Genomic DNA, 18,417 nt, shown 5'->3' with positions numbered 1-18,417 from the left:
TCGAATCCCCCTAAATCCATGGTGCCAAACGACCCTTAGTTTGAGTTTTAAATTCCTTGGCATGGGCTTGGCCAGGTAGCTAGGGTTAGGTTAGGCTTTGTGCCGACACCTCTTGAATTTGAGTTAGGCTTGAGTCACCACCTTCTATTTACATTTTGATTCTTTGTAGACGTGTCACTTGCTTATAACAGTGGAGATGTGAAAAAAGTGGGCCACATCATAGGTTGGGATAGAAACTTTTATAAGGCGCTCACATTTATTTTTTTTTGCAAACGTGTTGCTTATGCATAACATTTGACTTGTGAAAAAAGTGGGCCACATCATAGGTAGGCATAGAAATCTTTATTAAACAAGCTACACCATTGAAATAAATGAACATGCAATAGAATATTTTAATGTAGTGTTTGTGGACCACCCTATGAATTTATTATTCTAATTTCTTCTCTGAGTGTACTGTCTGCCCTTTTAATGGCTCAAATGTTTCATTAAAATAATAAGTTGAAATAAAGATAAATATCTATTTATCTATACATATTCAAAAATAAATATCTATATATAAATTATATATAAAGTACATTGGTATCATCTATATTTATATCCATGTTGGACCTGAAATAGATATCTATACTTATATACATTAGCATGTCATTAGCAAATAATGGCTGATGGTAAGAGATAATCCATGCCATTCATCAGGTTGGGAACCATTCCCAACATATCCAGACCTATCTACTCATTCAAATAGGTCCCATTTGTTTCTGAGAGAAGTAACTGATGATCCATGTTGAATCTACATTTGTGCCCCCACATGTTGAGTGAACCGGCCTTTTTTGGGTATGATGGCATGCCAGGTGGGTCCCACCTGATTAATGGGCCTAATCTCTTACACACTTCGAAATTCATGTGTTTTGCATCGCTTTCTTGTATCCTGCGTGGTTGGCGTCATTATCTTTATTTTTATTTTTTTCCTATGATGTGGTCCACTTGAGCTTTGGATTTTGCCTTATTTTTGAGCTCATGTTTTAAAATAAGCTGGAAAAGCATATGAAAGTATAGGTAAAGCATACACATTCCGATGGGCCCACAAAGTCGGGTCACTAGGGATGGCGACTAGTTAATCAGACCGTAAGTCCATTAAAAATGATACACATGGCATGTAATAATTTCAATTGAGAAAGTGTTGGGTCCAACCGGTTAAACCACAAATTAGGGTCCACCTAGCATAAAAACTTCCAACATATTACCCATGGGACGTCCCCAACCTTTCCAATAGGTTGGCCTCACCATGAGAATACCTTAGTGTAAACATCTATATCCACTCATCATAATAGAAAACATTGATGTATAACCATTGGGTGGGCCACATGATAGAAAATAGTGTATAACCATTGATAAATAGTAAAAATATAATGTTATACTCGATGGGCGAATGTGACTGATTTGTCTCATCCACCCAAAATGTTATCCATTGGGTGTTGGCCGAGTTTAGGTTGGGTCCTCCGCTACCCATTCCCAATCTAACCAGGTTTGGTTCTTGTTGGGACGTGTCTTTTTGAGCCCTCTTGAGATTTGATTGGGTTCTGTTGGGTACCCATTAGGTCTTTAGATCTAGGTTTTGAATTAGCTTTGGAACACTTAAAGAGCGTTTAATGGTTGAACCTACTCGATATGTGGATTAGATTGCACGCATATGTGCCATTTTAAGTCACATATGGTGTGTAAATGGGCTCCTTTTCATGTCTTATGTTTAATATTGTCATTTATATTAGTAAAATAATCAATGCAATGTTAAATATATATAGCTTTACTATTAAAACTCGTAGACCTGATCCGGACCTGCCCAAACAAACCAGAGCACCCGACACATAGTGGGATTTCACCACATAAGGGTCTCGAACCCAAGACCCTGGGCAGAAACTCCTTATAGTCTACCACAAAGGTAAAGACTCGAACCCCATATTTATACTGCTACCTAACTTAGTTGTATGGTAGCAGAAAAAGTTTCATTTAGGTAGCCTTATCCAAATAAAATACATATCCAAATACATTTTTAACCTTTAATTCTAATACTGCTTTTTGAAATATGATCATGAACATGTGACCCATTTTAAGGGTAGACCTGATCTTGGGCCAAAAAATACTAGAAAAATTAGAAATATAAAGAAAGATACTATTCATAGGGAAAATTTTATTTATTAGGAAATTTGGAAATTTTAATATTTTCAATTTCCTTATATATATATATATATATATATATATATATATATATATTGGCAGTGTCGCAAAATTGCAGTCGCGCGAATACACCTACTACGGCTTAGGTTTCTTCTTTCCATATCAGTGGAGGTAGGGTCAGCCTTACCAGAATACCGGCTTACATTACGGAAAAAGAGATAAAAGTCAAAGAACTCGTCTCTCCAACCGAGAAATGTGATGCCTACTCGCGAACGTGAGATTTCTATCGTGAGTGTATCTGGGTCGTCCATCTGGCTGCTCCACACATCACATGATGGGGCCCACAAATCACGTCGGTAGGGTGGGGAACGGATTGGCTACTCCCCCTGACACCAGCCATAGGCTGATGGCCGGTGCTCTGTGGGGCCCACCATGATGTATGTGTGTCATCCATGCTGTCCATCTATTTTTATATATCATTTTATGGTATGATAAAAAAAAAATGAAGTATATATCAATCTCAAGTGGACCACATTACAGGAAACAGTGTTGAATGAATTGTGACCATTAAAAACGTTTTGGAGGCCATAAAAGTTTTGGATCAAAGCTGATATTTATTTTTCCCCTTCATCTGGGTCTTTATGACCAAATCAACAGATTGGATGTCAAATAAACATTACAGTGGGCCTTATGAGGATTTTAATTGTGAATATCCATTCATTTTTTTGTCCTGTAGTGTGGCCCACCTAAGATTTACATCCCTATCATTTTTTATATAAAGCCATAAAATGATCTTTAAAAATGGATTAACGGAATGGATGAAACACGTACATCATGGTGGGGCCCACAGAGGACCCACCACCAGCCACGGGGATGGTGTCAGGGGGAGTAGCCAATCCGTTCCCGGTAGGGTGGAAAAATGTGCAACAAATGCATGGGAAAAAGTCACATCAGTTAAACAGATTGACCAATGGTCCACGTCAAGAGTAGGTGAGTGGACCACTTCATGATCAGGCGTGCCTGATATTTTGGATATGGTGTACATACAGCGATTCCAACGTGATGAACGGTGCAGATCATTTTTGTAAGAGTTGATTTACAGGAAACTGTGGAGAGAGCACGTGTCTACTCCATACTTCGGCATAGCATGGTTGATGGCATGCAACCAGATGTATTGCAATATAATGCAGAACTTCACCCTTTCAATCTGAGTCATTTTACATGATCCAAACCGTTGATATGATGAGTCTTACTTTGTATGGTGGAAAAACAACAAGATAAAGCTCTCATTTAAATTATTTTAATCATCATCGCCTGATCCCATTCAAATGGGGTCTATGAGTTTTTTTTTTTTGTCATTTTACTCTTATCAACAGTCGTAACTCTAGTTAAACTATAGTAGGGCTGAAAGTTGGGGATGTTTGGTCGGGCTGGTGCCCAACCCTAGTCCAATCCGACTTTCATGTGCCTCAGTCCCAACGCAACCCAACCCAACCTCGGGTTAGTAATTCTCAACCCAAGCGGGCTTAGACGGGTTGGTTGGGTGAATGCATTCTAATATATTATATTTTCAATACACATCTTATTTTTTATACCTATTTTTTTTAATAATTATATGTGTAGTTATTTATTATAAAGAATTTCATTTTTTCTAAACAAACTAGCTATATTATTGGACCACTACTCTTTTAAACGTGTTGTGTAGCTCACAATGTATTTGGGAGAGAAAAATCTGACATATCTTGAGTTATAGAAATGACATGGATGAATGAAATCCGACAACATTAGAATTAAAAGTGCCTTCAACACAAATGATCCACACTCAATTATAATTTGTAACTTATATATCGATTGGGTTTGGTTTGGTTTGGGTTGGGTCGGGTCAAGTCGGGTCTGGCAACTTGATATCTCAACTCGAGTCTGGCCCAAGTTTTATCTGGTTGGTGTTTGTATAGCCCAAGCCCAAGCCCGAAACCGAACCCGATACATCTTACCTGAGCCCAACCCAGTGTTGGGTCAATCATGGGTTGGTCGGGTTGAACCAGCCCGACTTTCAGTCCTAACTATAGGTTATTTGATCTTTTCTTACCGCCTCTACTTTAAGTCTTTAAGGTTGGACTGTCATGCTCCTGCCTAGACTATAATTTCCTGCATCTCTAGGGCCCAACATATTTTTTTGGTATTATCAACAGCACTGTTCATCCATTTTTCTAAATCATTTTAAGTTATTAACAAAAAAAAAAAAGAGACAAATCCAATCTCAAGTGAACCACCTAATGTGGATTAAATGCAATTAAAAACTTTTTGAGGGGTAGAAAAATTTTGAATCAAGCTAATATGTGTTTTTTTCCTTCGTCCGGTCTATATGACCTCATGAACATGTTAGATGGCAAATAAACATCATAATAGCCGCTAAGAAGGTTTCAACAGTGGATGTCATTACCACGGTGGGTTCACTCAAGCTTTATATCTGCCTCAGTGTTAAGTTCATACCTTGAAATGATATGAAAAAATACATGAATGGGATGAAAAAAATCCAAACATCACAGTGGTCCCCACAGACAATCAATCTAACTCACTCCTAACTAATGCAGTTCTTGATCTCATTGTCCTCATTTTATTATCTATCAACATTACTCCTAAATTTCTTCAAATACAACATTTCTACTTCTATCTTTTGTTATTATTATTATTTTTTTTGTCATCCATTTCAACTTCCTTATTTCAATCTTTCGATAATATGATTCTTTTGTTTTATATAAAAAAAATTTCACCACTACCTTTGTATAATCATTGGATTGAAATGTTGAGTCTGACAGCTTTTCTCCAACCAACATGAAAGTACTGTTGAACAAAAATAAAAATAAAATTGAATAATGCAAAAAAAGACCTAAGTCCAACTGCTAGAGTTCCGACAAATCTTATCTCAATGCATGGGATGTAATCCAGCAATCCTCTGCAAAGTTGTCTATTCCAGCTGGAGTGAAGTTACTTGTCATTTTATAAATGACGGCTATTTTTGAAACATATTTTATTTTATGACTGAGCTTTCCTAATTCCGTGAGTACACATCCCAAGGCTATGTCACTCCTCATGTGGGCCACAACATATCAATTCAAATGAACAGCTGGATATTAATTTGCTTTATATTTTGGTCCACCTAAAGTATGAAATTGTCTTCTTTTAAGGCAGAAGACAGATTATTTCTATCCTTAGGTAATGCTCTAATGATGTTTTTTTATGCATGTGTATGAATAAAATTAGTGAACCTTTTTTAAAGGCTAAAACAATGGTCTTAGAAAATTCATGAACCTATTTGGAAAAGAGAGATAGACGTGGAGAATGTGACGGCTGACACAACAGTTTGAAATTACTGAGAAATTGAATGCGGGGTGTTTATCATAATTTTTTATGCATTCATGTTGGCGAATAAGAAGTTGTCATGTGTCAATATTATGAGTTCAACGTTGGTAAAATTATATTAGCATTTGAAGAAATCTTTTACTAATTTTTTTAGGTGATACAACTTTCGTTATTGATATGATGGTTATTAATGCGGTGGCATACAATTGTACGCATGCTTTTAAGAGAATGAAACAAGAGATGATATATGGCCGTAATTCATGTGGCATGTTATTAAGATAGGGTAGTTAGCACATTTATAAAAGACTTACCAAGGATCTTGCTGTGATACACTTGGTAAGGGTCTTGCTTTGATACACTTGGTAAGGGATGCGGATTGCGTCCTACCCCTGCCCGGATGGTAATGCGTATGGGAAGGGCTCTGCGGGGCTCACCGTGATGTACGTGTTTTATCCACACCGTTCATCACTTTTCTCAAATCATTTAAAGGTATGATCCTAAAAAAGAAGCAGGTATACAACTCCAGTGGACCACACCAAAGGAAGCTACAGTGATAATGACACCCACTGTTGAAACCTTTTTAAGTGCCACCGTGATGTTTTTTTTACCATGCAACCTATTCATAAGGTCATGTAGACGTGGATGAAGTGAAAAAATGAATATCAGCTTGCTTCTCAATCTCCTAACAATTTTTAATGGCGGACGTTCAATCCCAACTTTGTGGTCTACTTAACCCTTGTATCTCCCTTATTTTTTATCTCATACCTTCAAATGATCTGCGAAAAATAATGAACGGCGTGGATAAAATACTTACATCACGGTGGACCCCACAAGGCCCTGCCTGGACAGATTACCGTCCGGGCGGGGGTAGGACGCAATCCGCGTTCCTCAGTAAGGTTGTTTCTTGTAATTCTTATAAAATGGGAGGTCTTCTTAGATACATTTGGAGGTCATGTGATGATCATGAAGATTCTGAATATCCAAAGATCAGAATAGTATTCGAGAAGATTGGTTGCAATACGAACCCAAATCAGGAGAGGATTGACACCAATAGATCGAGCCCATATCCGTGCACAGATAAGAATAAAGAGAATGGGAGATCAGGACTTGGTGCATTTGGTCCCACTAGTGTCAGATTTAAAGGGAGCGAGATTATGGAAGGGTGAAAATAGTGTTGATCGGGTCATTCTGATGCAACAATGCTTGACAATTTGAGATTTGGGAAGGGTGGAGATGGCTCTGATTGAGCCCAAATTTAGATACAATAGTGGCCCGAAGGTCTCCAATAAGAGAGTATTTATGTAAAAGTGGATATATGAAAATCGACAGTTTCAGATTTACAAAGATCTCCCTATTCGGAATGCAAGCCATAAATGCGAAGGATCCTTTACCATCAATGAAACCCAATGAAAGTTTTGCCACCTGACAACTTATAAAAGGAGCGTATGATAAAGAGCTCAAGGCCCATGACAAACATAATTTATCTTCTTTACATTTATCTTAGCATAAATTACTACTATAGTACCGTAGAATTAGATTAAACATCCACAATCTTAAGTTATTAGATCTCGATCAATTGAGTCTGTACTTAGGTGATCAATCTTTCTGGTCATATCTTGCTGACCATCTGTCAGGATCATCTGTTCACATGGATGGATTAAGTATTTATCTTTCTTATTATCTTTAGTTATTTTTATTCTATCAATTGTAATTAACTATATTTATATATTAATACAATCGACATTGTTTTAACCTTCTTTCGTTTATCAATTTATCGTCGTTCTTTTGATAAATACATTGTTCGCAAGAAGTGATGAAAGAAAAGTCCTTAAAATAAGGAAAAAAGAATTCATTCATAGGAAGGACTAACCCTTACCCTTTCATAAATCGCTTGATCGCTAATTCAACCGATGGTTGACTCGATAGATGAATTTTTGAATATGATCTTACTCAGTCATCTCAACACGGGGGTCACCACCATTCATTCAAACATTGAGTTGAGTAAGACTTTGGCACACCCGCAATATCTATTCACACACATAAATCGAATACAGGCCCTCGATCACACGTGTGGCCTTGTGTTTAATTGAATTGTGCAAACATATTTTTTGGCATGGGACTCACTGTGCTACCTTTAGTATTTCTTAACAGAATAAGATGCCTTTTTTAAAAAAAAGCTAGTTCTGTTGTTGATGCTACAGAAGAATGACAAGACTTGAGCAACCAACATGAGTCCATCGATGTTGAAGTAGGATCATCTTCGCGGGAGTAGTATGGTGTCCTTGCTACACATTTCATCCGGATGGAAGAATATATGTAGCAACTCGTTGGCAGTACTAAAGAACAAATAGAGTTTTTTTAGAGGTTCGTCGAAGGCTTCTTCCAGAGCATCTCAACAGACATTGTTACCCTTACTGCCCCCAATTGATCAATTGAGTGGGAGGCAGAACGATCGGTTGAGCTTCCTGCATAAGCAAGCTAGGTCAAGCCACAACGTCGACCTTTACTACTATCAATTGTGGTGATAAAGAATGACTGAGATGGTCGGCCATATAGACACCAAAATACCCTAACCAACATAACTATTATGCACCCGAGGTCAATCCCTGGTTGGTATTGAATTTATTTATTTATTTTTTCTTTTTTTTGGGGGGGGGGGAGAACCATCCATTTGACAACCAACTTTAATGGTTCAACATCTGGATATATCAGGGAGTAACCTTTGGTCATTTCAGCCGACCACAATGGCTTATAGAGGATTGATCACCATGGGGGGTAACCTCCAGTCAGCCCGGCTACTTATAAAGGATATCAAAGGACATAGAGGGTCATCCTCTAGCAATGCCTTTTATCTATAATGGCTACCATAAAGTAGATGCGCCCGGGGGCCAACCTCCGTCCATTCCACCTCATGTTGCCATTAACTACGACGCACCAGGGGCATACCCTGTGCGCCATAAAGGATTCTCGACTGAAACGAACTGGTAAGTCCATAGAGGTTGGTTGGCTGGGACGACGTCATAAGACTCATTTAGGAATACGAAGTCCAACCAAATGGTCGAGCATTCTGTAAGAAATCCTATCTCGAGTGGGTCGACTGACATTATGAATTTTGTAGAGGCTTTAGGTTTCCTGATTTCACTCTTTTCTTGGGAGACAGGGAAACCTTTACCATCAAGTATGATGGCTGCTTCACCATGCAATATGGTGAAGCGTCCCATTATGACTTCCTGAGGCTTAGGCCATTCAGGAAATCTCTAACCAGAACTACCTTTACGTTGTATAGAAGCTTCCCAGCCAACTCGATTCAAACCTAGAATGAGATGGAAGAGAAGTTTCACATGCAGCTCCATCGAGCCTAAGGTGTCAATTGCCAACTTATCTACGCTACGACAATTGCCTGATGAGACGGTTGAGAAACTTATTGTTTGGTAAAAGGGCACGAAAAATTATTGTCCAGTCATTCTCTTAAAGGCCGAGTTCGTCATGCTGGCTTTAGAAGGCATGGGGTTCGAGCTTCACAAGAAGTTCAAAGGCATGTACTTTGGAGATTTATTCCGACTATTAACCAGACTGCTAGATACGAATGGATCCTCTACAAGGAGACAACAGATGAACGCATCTAAGTGCATATTTTATCGTGACCTAAATTATGAGTTGGTCGTAGAGAAAATAATTCCTATGAGGACAGGTGAAAATCATGATACTTGCTATGAGGTGGCCATAGCTGAGATAGTAAGCACATGGTCATATGAGTGCTCGACCTTAAAAAAGGTAAAGTATAGAGCTTCAACCAGAGTAAACTCGAGGAAAGGTGGCTCCGAGCCTCCAAGGCAGTACATGTTCGACATCTCCAAGGTCGAGGATATATTCAACATTCTCTTAAAGAGAGAGTTTATTAAGCCCCCCGACTATCAAAAGATATCCTCGAACGAGGAACTCAAAAAGGGAATTTATTATAAATGGCATGGTACTAGGATACACTCTACTAAGAACTATATTGCATTCATGAATAAGGTGTAGGAGAATATCGACAAAGGCCTCTTTAAGTTCCTTAAGAAGGAAGCACGAGAATCATCCGGGACCCTTTCTCGGTGATGGCCCCAACTAATAGTGTTTCCTTAAAATGCTCAATTGACTAGCAAAGGCATCCATATCAGAAGCTCCACCTCCCCTAAGGAAGGAGTAACCATAGTTTGGTCCCTCACGAATCTAGCTAAGCGCGAAATAACTACCAATGGAGCACCCTACCAACCCACCTCCTCCCCTAGACAAGGGGAAAGTACCCTGGATTGAAATTAAGGCTGGACCAATTCTATGTGACTGATGCACCATCCAAGCCAAAAAAGAATGTAAAATGCTAGGGTTCGAACAACCAATGTACTAGGTCTGAATGACCAACAGTGTTTTAGCATTTTTATTTTTATTTTGTTTATTTGTCCGTCTTTGTTCTTTCGAGAAATATACTGGTTAGAAACAGTGGCGAAAGAAAAGTCCTTAATACAAAGCAAAAAGAATCCATCAAGAAGGACTCACCCCTACCCTTTCACAAATCCCATGGTCACTTATTACAACTAATGGCTAAAATTGGATTTCTCAATATCATCTTATTAAGTCGTTTCAGCACGGATCACCAGCGTTCAATCAAACACTGAGTCGAATAAGACTCTAGCATGCCCACACTCTCTAATCGCAAATGTAAGGAAGCCCTCGATCACACATATGGCCTTGTGTTTGATTGAATTGCACAAACATATGACATCCAAGTAATTCAAACAAAACCCTCCAAATTATAGGTGTTATTTTATACGTATAATTAACTAAAACTTTCTTTTATTACGTTATCCAACTACTTAGGGCTCATTTGGCACCTTGGATTGGAGGGGATTGGAGGGGATTAGAGGGGGTTTCAAATCCCCTTGTCGTTGGGCATCATAAAGCAACTGGGGATTGCCAATCCCCTCTTTGAGGGGGTTTGTAATCCAAGGTGAGAGCTTGGATTACACCTAAAATCATTTCAATAGTTGCAGGTATAAATGTATGTCACTGTACACTATCATTCTACTAGGCACATGGCCCACTAACGATGATCAGCACCGTCCAAACATTGTTCATATAGATCAGCACCGTCCAAATATTGTCCAGCACTGTCCAAACATTGTCCATACTAATCAACGATTAAAAATCATTGGTTAGTCACTCAGACATGATGTTGTGCTTGCGGTCCATTTGAGACTTGGAATTTCATCATTTTTAGGCAAAGCATATATTTTAGCGGGCTTATCACAACCATAGTGTCAAAAATTATATATCTCACTAATTGGGGATATTAAAGTTGATTTAGTAATTAAATTCAAACCCCTGTAAATATATCATGTATAGGTATTTTTGAATTAAAGTTGATTCACACTCCAGGGTGCCAAACACACCGAGAGGATTGCCAATCCAGGGGGTTTCCAATCCTGGGGGTTGCGAATCCAGGGGGTTCTAAATCCACGCTCCCAAACAGGCCCTTAGACTGCTGGCCATTTATTGGACGGCTAAAAACAACAATGTCCAATTTTCTGGTCCACATTAAATGGGTTGCTAGTGGTTGAAGACAGGCCGAACAAAATCAAAATTCCGAAAAGCGACGGCTGGCCCACCAATTGAAAAATTAGCATGTCCCCAATAAAGGAATCCAAGCGGTGGGCCTGACTCCTTATCGGCATCTTTCACACGTGTGTATCCATTAGTTAAAGGTCAGGATCGATTGGATCAATCTGAATTTAGGATTATCCCCTATCTGCTGGTCGGCCATATGATTTGAGTCATGAGTATACAAATCCAATTGTACAATTTCTGAGCACGTGAGTATGAACTCCCTGTCCGAGTACAAAAATAATTAGGGAGAAAAGGACATCCTATCGCCTTCTCTATCAGTCTCCATTAATCAGGTGGGACCCACTTGATTATCAGTCATTTCTCTCGTAGACAAATGGTCCTAAGTTCCTACGGACGCGAGTGTCCTGCACCCTATTACAGGAAGCTCTGTGGGGCCACCCCCATGTGCATCCACTCCGTCCATCGCTTTCATCAGCTGATGTTTGGACGTGCACCTACAGATCCTGACATCCACTCCATCCATCACTTTCACCAGCTGATGTTTGGATATGAACCAACAGATCCTCAGCTCAAGTGGACAACACTGCATCAAACAGTGTGGCCGGAAATGGGGAAATGGGGACCGTTGAAATCTTCCTCAGGCCCACCATGATGTTTCTATACCATCTAAACCCTTTATAAGGTGATTACCATCAGGATGAAGGGAGACACAAATTCCATCTGAGTCCAGAACTTTTTTTTAGCCCAAAGAAGGTTTGAATGTTTCCTTTGAAATCCCCACTTTCTTACGGTGTGGCCCACTTAAATTTTGGATCCGATGTCAAACTAACTTCACAGTGGGGTGTCCACAGACCAATCGTATACCCGGGCTGTAACAGACTTGGTTTCGGTAATGACCCTTCAATAACAGGCGTGGTGCAGTGGCCCCACCATGATGTATGTGTTTTATCCAAATGCCATCCATCCATTTTCCAGGGACAGGATTGCTTGCCAAAGGGTTCCCACCCTGGAACTTCCTGATGCCAGGTGGGGCTTACTGTCATGTTTGTGAGAAATCCATTCCATTCATTATTTTGCCAAATCACCAAAAATAAAGCACATCCAAAACTCAAGTGGGCCACATCAAAGAAAAAAGTGGATAGGGACATGACTAACGTTGAAACCTCCCCATGGTCTTCTGTTTTTTGTTTTTTTTTTGACACACGCACACTCCCCCCCACACACTCACACCGTAGTGGGATTTCACCACCTATGGATGCTTGAAGCCTTGACCCGGGTGTTGAAACTCCCCAGAGTCTACTACAGGAGAGAGTAAGGATCCCTGGTCTTTATAAACATGGTGGTTTTTTTTTTTTTTTATTTGGCGGGGGGTGGGGGTTTGCTTGTTAGTACACACCATGCCAGTACACACACTCTATGTTAGCCACCCCTGCTAGGGATCGATACCAAGACCTCAAGTGTTGAAATGAGGTATCTCCACTTAGTCTGCCAGTTGAGCTATGGATTTGGGTGTCTTTATAAACATGTTTATATGCCATGCAGTTTATAAGGGCATTCCAACTGGGATAAACTGAAAACACAAGAATATTAACCTAGATACAAAACTTCTGAGGTCCCGTGAATGTTTCAACTGTGGATGTTTAATCTTTACCATCTTCTGCTTAAATTTTATTTCTACCTCATTTTTGGAACCATGTCCTAATATAATATGGTAAAATGGATGGATGAGATGAATTTCTCACAAGCATCATAGTGAGAAGGTCCCCTGAAAGTCTCTTGCAATTATATACGTCCGTTTTCCCTCTCATTTTTGGCAATCCAAATTTTAGGTGGACCACAATGTATGATTAAACACCCACGGTTAAAAACTTCCAAAGGCCACGAAAGTTTTAAATGAAGATGATATTTGTATTTTCTTTATATCCAGTCATGCATGATCTAGTCCATAGGTTGGATGATAAATAAATGTTACAGTAGACCTGAAAAGTTTTTAATTGTGGGGTTGAATCACCATAGTTTTCTATGATGTGGTCCACTGAAGATTTGAAACTAACTTATTTTAGGCAATCCATCTCTTTTACCACATAATTTTAGGGCGTTATCCCAAAAATGGAGCATATACAAACCTCAATTGGACCACATCACCGGAAATAGTGTGAATTGAACATCTACCCTTGAAATATTCTTAGGGCAATCGAAGTTCTTGATCAAAGCTGATATTTTTGTTTTCCTCCATGTCTGTCTGATCTTACGAATAGGTTGGATGACAAATAAACATCACTCGGGCCTTAGAAAGTTTTTAACGGTAGAAATTAATACTTCTACTTTTTCCTGTGGTATGGTTCACTTGAGATTTGTATATGCATCGATTTTGGGTTAAACCCTTGAACTGATTTGGAAAAATGAATGGAAGGCATGGATAAACCACATGCATTCACAATGGACCCAGCAGAGTTTACTCAGTGTCATAAGAGCCTACTAAGTAACTCAATACGCAATCCGATTTCCTTATTTTTAAGTCTCATGACAAAAACTGACCTGGCAAAATGAATGTACGGGCATGAATAAAACATATACATCATGGTGGGGCCCACAGAGTAATGAGTACTCACGCCAGTGCTGGAGGGGTAGCTACCGAATCCGAGTCCGACTGTAACAGGTTATAGGAAATTCTGATCCGGTTCCCCACCCGATGGTGGACGGCACAGATGATTTACTTGGCATGTGTCAAATTCGCACGCATGCATGCGAGTAGACTACCCCGTGACCACTGTCGCGAGTAGCGACAGCAGCTGTCTAAAATCCCATCTCCTTTTCTTATTTCTCATTCTTCCGCCTTTCCTTGCACCACTTCCCAAAAAAAGTCTCTCATCTCTCTCTCTCTCTCTCTCTCTCTCTCAAAATCTCAACTCAAAAATTTACAAATCCCCCTCTTCCAACCACATGTCTCCTACCACCCCCAAAAATGCCCATTAAACCCTAAAAAACCCCCAAAAATGCTCACTAACCCCCTCAAAAACCCCCAAAATTTGCCAAAACACCCCACCTACCCCTCTTTCCTTCTCCTCCTCTTCTCTATCTTCACCTCAACCAACCCCATCTCCGCCTCCACAACTCCACTAATTTCAAGAAACTCAACTATCCAAAGCCCCAATCGGACCTTCGAAATCGGGTATTTCAGCCCCGACTCCGGATCCACCAACTGGTACGTCGGGATCTGGTACTCCGCAATCCCGATCCGCACCTATGTCTGGGTGGCCAACCGCAACCGCCCCATCAAGAACCAAACCTCATCCGTGGTCCAGATTACGGAGGATGGACGGCTGGCGATAACTGATGGGGGAAACTCCTCAATCTGGGCGACGGATAACGACCGTCCAGCTATTTCAGCTATGCTTTTGGAAAGCGGCAACTTTGTGCTCCTTGATAAGCATGCCAAGATTGTTTGGCAGAGCTTTGATTCCCCGGCAGACACCTGGCTACCGGGGATGCATGTGATAGCCAACACGGCTATCACATGCTGGCGGAGCGTGTCGGACCCATCACCTGGGCCCTACACGCTCCGCCTGAATCCGCCAGTATATGGCGAGTTCGAGCTCGTGTATCAGTACCGGCAGCAGTACTGGTCGACTGGGAGCTGGAGAGGGTCGTCATTCTCCGGAGTGCCGGAGATGACGGTACCCTACATATACAACTTCCGGTTCGACAAACCGTTCACACCACAGGCATCGTTCGTGTACACAGAGATGCCCGGGGCGGCGTCGCTGCTGACACGGTTCGTTGTAGACTACTCCGGCCAGCTGAAGCAATATACCTGGTCGTCGCAAACGAATAACTGGAACATGTTCTGGTCGAGGCCGGAGAGTGCCTGCAGGGTGTATGGACTCTGTGGGGAATTGGGTTTCTGCCGAGGTGGCAGTGGTCGCATTCTGAGCCCGTGTCGGTGCTTTGATGGATACCTGCCAAACGACCTGTCCGGTTGGCGGGCCGGGGATTACATGGGAGGGTGTCGACGGACGGATAATAACTCGTGCAGTGTAGATGATGGTTTTGTTAGTGTGGGCCCCATTGGCTACCAAGGCAATGCTACCAGTGTGTTGGTTCCTAGTGGCGGTGGCCAGAGCTCTTGCGAAGAATCTTGCTTGAAGAATTGCTCTTGTTTTGGTTTGAATTACAATGCTAAAACAGGGGAGTGTAAGAATTTGTATGGAAATCCCATGAATTTCCAGAATTTGACTGTGGAAAAGACGGGTGGAGCGGTTTTCTACATTAGAGTAGGGAAGGAAGCTTTGATCAATGGGAAGAAGAAGAATTCGAAGTGGAAATTAGCAGCTCTGATCGGCGGATTAGTTGGGCTGGTTTTGCTTCTGGGATTGGTGATTTTGGCAATTGCAATTTGGAAGAAGAAGCAGAAATTGAAGCTGCGGAGCGACGAGGATGGAAGTTACTCTGTGATGAGTCTGAAGGTGTTTTCTTACAAGGAGCTCTCTTTGGCGACCCGCGGCTTCTCGGAGAAGCTAGGCCACGGCGGGTTCGGAGCGGTTTTCCGAGGTGCATTGCCAGACTCTACACCTATTGCTGTTAAACGCCTTGAACGGCCCGGTGGGGGCGACCGGGAGTTCCGAGCAGAGGTCTGCACAATAGGCAACATCCAGCATGTTAATCTCGTTCGGCTGAGGGGGTTCTGCTCAGAGAATTCACATAGATTGTTGGTCTATGATTACATGGAGAATGGCCCGTTGAGCGTCTTCCTGCGGCGGGATGGACGGTTCCTGAGCTGGGAGGTCAGGTTCCGGATTGCAGTGGGGACTGCACGGGGGATTGCTTACTTGCATGAGGAGTGCCGGGACTGCATAATTCACTGTGATATCAAGCCGGAAAACATACTCTTGGACGGCGAATTCGGGGCAAAGGTCTCAGATTTTGGATTGGCAAAGCTTGTTGGCCGCGATTTCAGCCGTGTGATGACTACGATGAGGGGAACATGGGGATACGTCGCTCCTGAGTGGATTTCCGGTGTGGCCATCACTGCCAAGGCCGACGTGTACAGTTACGGAATGACATTGCTGGAGATCATCGGCGGGCGGAGGAATGTGGAGTCCCCGCCGCAGGCGAGTGGGCCAGCCAGGGATGAGAAGTGGTTCTTCCCACCGTGGGCTGCCAGGCAGATAATTGAGGGCAATGTGGATGGTGTGGTGGACGCACGGCTCGGTGAGGCATTTGATCGAGCAGAAGCTGAGCGAGCCGCTCTCATTGCGGTGTGGTGCATACAGGACGACGAGGCTGCACGGCCCACCATGGGGACGGTGGTGAAGATGCTGGAGGGGACCGTCGATGTGGCGGTGCCGCCGGCGCCGCAGCTGCTGCAGGCGCTCTTCGATGGGGATTCCTTCCCGGAAGGTGGGATTGGATCAGGTCAGGAGATATCGACGCCGATCGGCGTCCGATCTGATGATATGGGGTCTGATGTGGGGTCCACTGGATCGGCCGGTAACCGGAATCTGACCCAATCGAGATGAGAACTATGGTGTAATTTCCTTAATTTTTTTTATTAGGAAGAGTAGTGTGGACGAATACATGTTTGTAGGAAAAAAAAATATGGTGTGGAGAGGAAGGTTTGATGTTTTTCAATCATGGAATGGGCCTGATTTGATGGAAGGATTCTTGGGTTTGCATTTCCCACGTGCCAACCTGGCATGTGTCTGGGGGCATCTGATGAGGACATGAGCTGGGCCCCACCACGAGAATGATATTGATCACACATGAAATTCGAGGTGGGCCACTCCTATCTGATGCATGTCAACGGTCCACAGCACTCCTATGGCAGTGGGGGATGTACCACATGCTTGTTGCGTTTGCACGTGTGCTGCGTGTGGGGCTTGCTCACACCTAACACGGTTGTGTGTAAAGAGAGGTTTTATTTATTTAATCTATTTTGCTTGATGTGAATCTGTTCCTGAGTGCGAGATCTGAACCGTTGGCTCAAAGTTGAAACCGATCGAAGAATCATGACCGTTTGTTAGAAGACTTTTGTTGGTCCACCCAACCAAATCTATAGTTAGGGCTGTCAATAGGCCAGCCTGGCCTGCTTTTGGCTGGAACAATAGGGCTGAGGGTGGCCTCGGGCGGCTCAGCCCAGCACAGCCAGGTTAGGGTTTCAAGGGTAGTTTGTCATATAACAAACTTAATGATCGGCCTAGATCTTGCACATGGACCTAGGCTAGGCTTGGGCCCGTTTACATCATGGGCCCGATCTGGGCTCAGGCCTTGGTTTTACTTTGTGGGCTGGGTTTTGACAGCCCCAGATGCATCTCTCATCTAATGGACATCGCAATGGTTTTATGTAATTTTTGGGCTACAACTGATCCATGGTGGGCTCTGATGAATTAACGGTTTAGATCTTTTGTATGTGTGCCATACAAACAGAAATAGATCTAATACTGTGGTAAATGCCTATCCTGGGTCGGTGTCTGGCCTGGGCCTGTTCCTATCTAGGGGAATCGGATTCGGTAGTGACCCCTCCAGTACCAGGTCAGTGCTGTGGGCCCCACAATTATGTATGTGTTTAATCCATGCCGTCCATCCATTTTTTCCAGATCAATTTAGGCAGATCCAAATCTCGGGTGGACCACAGCACATGTAACAGTGGTGAGTGAACACCCACCATTAAAAACTTCTTGTGGGCCACAAAAGTTTTGAATCAAGCAGATATTTGTGTTTTCCATTCATCCGGGTCCGTGTTACCTAATCAGTTGAATGGCAAATAAACATTACAATGGGCCCTAAGAAGTTTTTAATGATGAGCGTTCAATTACCACTGTTTCCTATGGTGTGGTCCACCTGAGATTTAGATCTACCTGATTTTTGGGCTAATGCCCTAAAATGATCTAGCGAAATGGATGGACAGAATTGATAAAGCACATACATCTTGATGGGCCCCACAACACTGGAGGGGTGACTACCAAATCCGAGTCAGACTACTTGTACAACATGAAACCCTAATGGCACTATACAAGCCATAGTTTAAAAATCCGAGTAAACTCAACTCGAATAATCAATAAAATATATATTAAGATTTTTCCATAGAGAGAATGAATATTTAAAATTATTATTATTAATATTCCCTAAACATCAAAATCTTTTTTTTTTTTTTAAAGAAGCTGATCACATACATTTGGAAGTATCATAACAGTCGTCCACTCAATTTTTTTTTCTTGCCAATATTCCCTTTGTGCAGAACGGTCGTATCATGCAAGATCGGCGGGTTAGTCACGA

The 18,417-nt window shown here is 41.9% G+C and overlaps 1 protein-coding gene across 1 annotated transcript; it reads left to right on the top strand.

Moving 5' to 3' along the window:
• Positions 1 to 14,013: 14,013 nt before the first annotated feature.
• Positions 14,014 to 17,091, top strand: LOC131231078 (G-type lectin S-receptor-like serine/threonine-protein kinase SD2-2). The gene has a single exon (XM_058227169.1). It carries the CDS (start codon positions 14,139 to 14,141, stop codon positions 16,659 to 16,661), a length of 2,523 nt encoding a protein of 840 aa, XP_058083152.1. The 5' UTR covers positions 14,014 to 14,138; the 3' UTR covers positions 16,662 to 17,091.
• The last annotated feature ends 1,326 nt before the right edge of the window (positions 17,092 to 18,417 follow it).

This window comes from Magnolia sinica, chromosome 17 (genome assembly GCF_029962835.1).
Source record: "Magnolia sinica isolate HGM2019 chromosome 17, MsV1, whole genome shotgun sequence".
Classification (NCBI taxonomy): Eukaryota; Viridiplantae; Streptophyta; class Magnoliopsida; order Magnoliales; family Magnoliaceae; genus Magnolia; species Magnolia sinica.
The sequence above is the reverse complement of the archived record's forward strand: the minus strand, read 5'-3'. Positions and strand labels throughout refer to the sequence as shown.

Bases quoted from the DNA above. Each gene is read 5' to 3' on its own strand.
- LOC131231078 (XM_058227169.1), top strand. From the start codon at position 14,139: ATGCTCACTAACCCCCTCAAAAACCCCCAAAATTTGCCAAAACACCCC.